Raw genomic sequence first — 2,890 nt, 5'->3', positions numbered from 1 at the left:
GTAGTGCACATTTGACTATGAGGACATCTTATGTTAGTCAGTAGTGCACATTTGACTTACTTTTGGAAGAAAGAAAAGTTGGTATATATCTCATTTTAAAATTTAACATTTCATATTTTAGATTCAGGTAGCGGGTGGACTAAGAAGACAGATGCCCTCCTACCGTCTTAACTTTAAAATAAAATTAGCTGAGCCCTACAAAGATTGAGCACCTGTCAGTCACTTGGCTGCTTTTAGACTTCATGTTGGTCAGGATGTTGTGAAAGTGACATTCCTGCCTGCTGCCGCTAACTAGGCACCTAGTCTAGACTTCACAGTGCTCTCTGAAATGCTGCTCCCTGACCTCTTTCTAGTGTGAAGACAGTATGTCACTGAGAATGTCCTTGTCTGAGAACACAGACTGAGCTACACTGGGTGCTTAATGCCTTTACCTTCTGCCACTAGCTGTAACATCTTCATGAGCCAGGACTGCCTGGCTAGCGCTGGTCTGTAGAGCGCACTCCAGGGTGGACTGGTTCCAGTTCTTTGACATTCCTACCGTTCAGATATTCTGAAATTTATGTTCTCACTTGTGCCTTGCCTTTAGTGATTGTATAGAGTTTGAATGTCTTATGTTTCCTAAGTCTTCTTTCATACCATTGGACGATCTGAAACTTGTTAATATATTTTAAATTGGTTAAATTGACAGATTATTTCTGAACTGTTTTAATAATTGAGTGCCAGTATACTGTTTTATATGATATAATTGTGTCACCATGAATTTAATGTATTATATACCATGTACCTTTTGTATTACATAATTATATCACTGTATACTTATAAATTAAATTAGTTATATTTTATATAACTAAATATATAATTAAATTAGTTATAGTTATAATAAAGTTAAATTTTGAAATAAAGTTTAGAAGGGCATATTATGATTGTAACTACAAGGAATCTTTTGTCTTTTAATTGCACTAATTAATTGTAGTGGCAAATTTGCACATAAATAATAAAGAATTTTTGTTTTGGTAGGTTTTTGATTTGAAAGGTTCACTTAGGAATCGAAATGTAAAAACTGACACTGGGAAAGAGAGTTGTGATGTAGTTCTGCTGGATGAAAACCTCCTAAAGATGGTTCGTGACAACCCTCTGTATATTCGTTCCCATTCCAAATCTGTGCTGAGAACCTCCATCCATAGTGACGCCCATTTCCTTTCAAGCCACCTCATTATAGACTACTCTTTGCTGGTTGGTCGAGATGACACTAGCAATGAGCTGGTAGTTGGAATCATAGGTAAGTCAATAATTGTACCCTATTTATAGCTTGTGGTCAAAACTGGAGTAAAATTTCAGAGAGCCTGTTGAACTGGCTTAGTATCATAATCACTGAATACTTTTGGAAGCTTTCATTTATAATTTCGAAGTTAACAAACAAGTTTTCATTCTAGTCTGTTCTATTCAGTTTCTTCATTTCCAAAAATATATAAATTAAAGGTAATGACAATCGCCTGAAAGGGAGGCTCTGTGTCATGGCTGTAAGAATTAACCAGAGTCATGTGGGGACCACTGTCTGGACAGCACTAACAGTGGTGCCGTAGAAATTGTAACAGGCATTGCTCCTGTTCTGGCTTACGCTCACAACAGCTCTTCTACTCGTGTTTCCCTCTTTCCGTCCCTAGATTATATTCGAACATTTACATGGGACAAAAAGCTTGAGATGGTTGTGAAGTCAACAGGAATTTTAGGAGGACAAGGTGAGAAAATGTTACTTTGTTTACTATTTGAACTGTCCTCACATACTTAAGAAACATGGTTAGCAGGCATGGTGGTGTAATTCCAGTGCTTTGGAGTCTGAGGTATGAGCATCTTGAGTTCAAGGCCAGCTTTGGGTATGGAAGACCCCCCCCCCTCTACATGCAAAGTAAAACAAAAAATTAATGTGGATATCTTTGATTTTTCTAAAATGACTTTAATGTGAAGATGTATGTAAGTAGGGAAATACTGGATTTATGACATTTTTTTCAAAGTAAGAAGTTTTTTAAAAGCTAGAGATTCTGAATAAAGGATTGACCTTAATTAATACTTGGTATCTTCTAGATTCTCTAGTTCATTCCTGAGTTTAGGTATCTGTTCTCTTAAGAGGAGAAGAACTCATATCTGAGAAAGACTCTACCTGTGGCAGATATCAGAGCAGATACCCTGAGTGCTTTGGCATATAGCAGTTCATGGTGGTTAATTCAGTTGCCTGATTGATTTTTTTATATGCTCATACACTTAATTTTTTAATTCCTCCCTTTGTCTTTCATTGTCTTAGGTAAAATGCCAACTGTGGTCTCTCCAGAGTTGTATAGGACTAGATTTTGTGAAGCAATGGACAAATATTTCCTGATGGTGCCGGACCACTGGACAGGGTTGGATCTGAATTGCTGAAATTCTGCAGATGATTTGAAGTAGACTGTGAAGGAACGTGGATCTGAGCAAGAGACCCAGCTGTATGACATGTTTATTTCTTTGTCTCATCTATCACTGAACACAAAGACCTTTCAGTTCTGTGATTGCCCATAGACTTTCTTTAGACTGTTGATAACTGCAGGGTAAAAGCTCCGTGAATTGTACTTTGCTTCTTCTGTTACTTGAAATTAGCTGCCTGTAAAGAGGGAAAAACAAAGTTAAATAAGGTTCTCCAGGGGCTGTGATTGGAGATGCGTGTGGAGGGGAAGAAATCGAGTTGTCATGTTTACTAACTCAATTGCTTAAAGAATAAAGCTCTGTCTGGTAGACTGTGACTATCGTCTGGTAGATTGCAGCTGTCTGATAGACTGACTGTCTGGTAGACCTTGACTATCTGATCGATTGCAGCTGTCTGGTAGACTGTAACTGTCTGGTAGACCTTGACTATCTGATC

At 37.7% G+C, this 2,890-nt stretch overlaps 1 protein-coding gene across 6 annotated transcripts in view; it reads left to right on the top strand.

The window, feature by feature from the left end:
• Positions 1-2,884, top strand: part of Pikfyve (phosphoinositide kinase, FYVE-type zinc finger containing) — an 85,600-nt gene extending 82,716 nt beyond the window's left edge. For all 6 annotated transcript variants that reach the window (XM_026786146.1, XM_005361458.3, XM_026786149.1 and 3 more), the window contains 3 exons: positions 1,018-1,279; positions 1,665-1,739; positions 2,300-2,884. In XM_026786146.1, the coding sequence (XP_026641947.1) occupies positions 1,018-1,279; positions 1,665-1,739; positions 2,300-2,415 (453 nt within the window). In that variant the 3' untranslated portion in view covers positions 2,416-2,884. The remainder of the gene's footprint in view (positions 1-1,017; positions 1,280-1,664; positions 1,740-2,299) is intronic.
• Positions 2,885-2,890: the final 6 nt, after the last annotated feature.

The sequence above is a fragment of the Microtus ochrogaster genome, linkage group LG4 (assembly GCF_000317375.1).
Source record: "Microtus ochrogaster isolate Prairie Vole_2 linkage group LG4, MicOch1.0, whole genome shotgun sequence".
Lineage (NCBI taxonomy): Eukaryota > Metazoa > Chordata > Mammalia > Rodentia > Cricetidae > Microtus > Microtus ochrogaster.
This window is presented reverse-complemented; position numbering and strand designations above follow the sequence as displayed.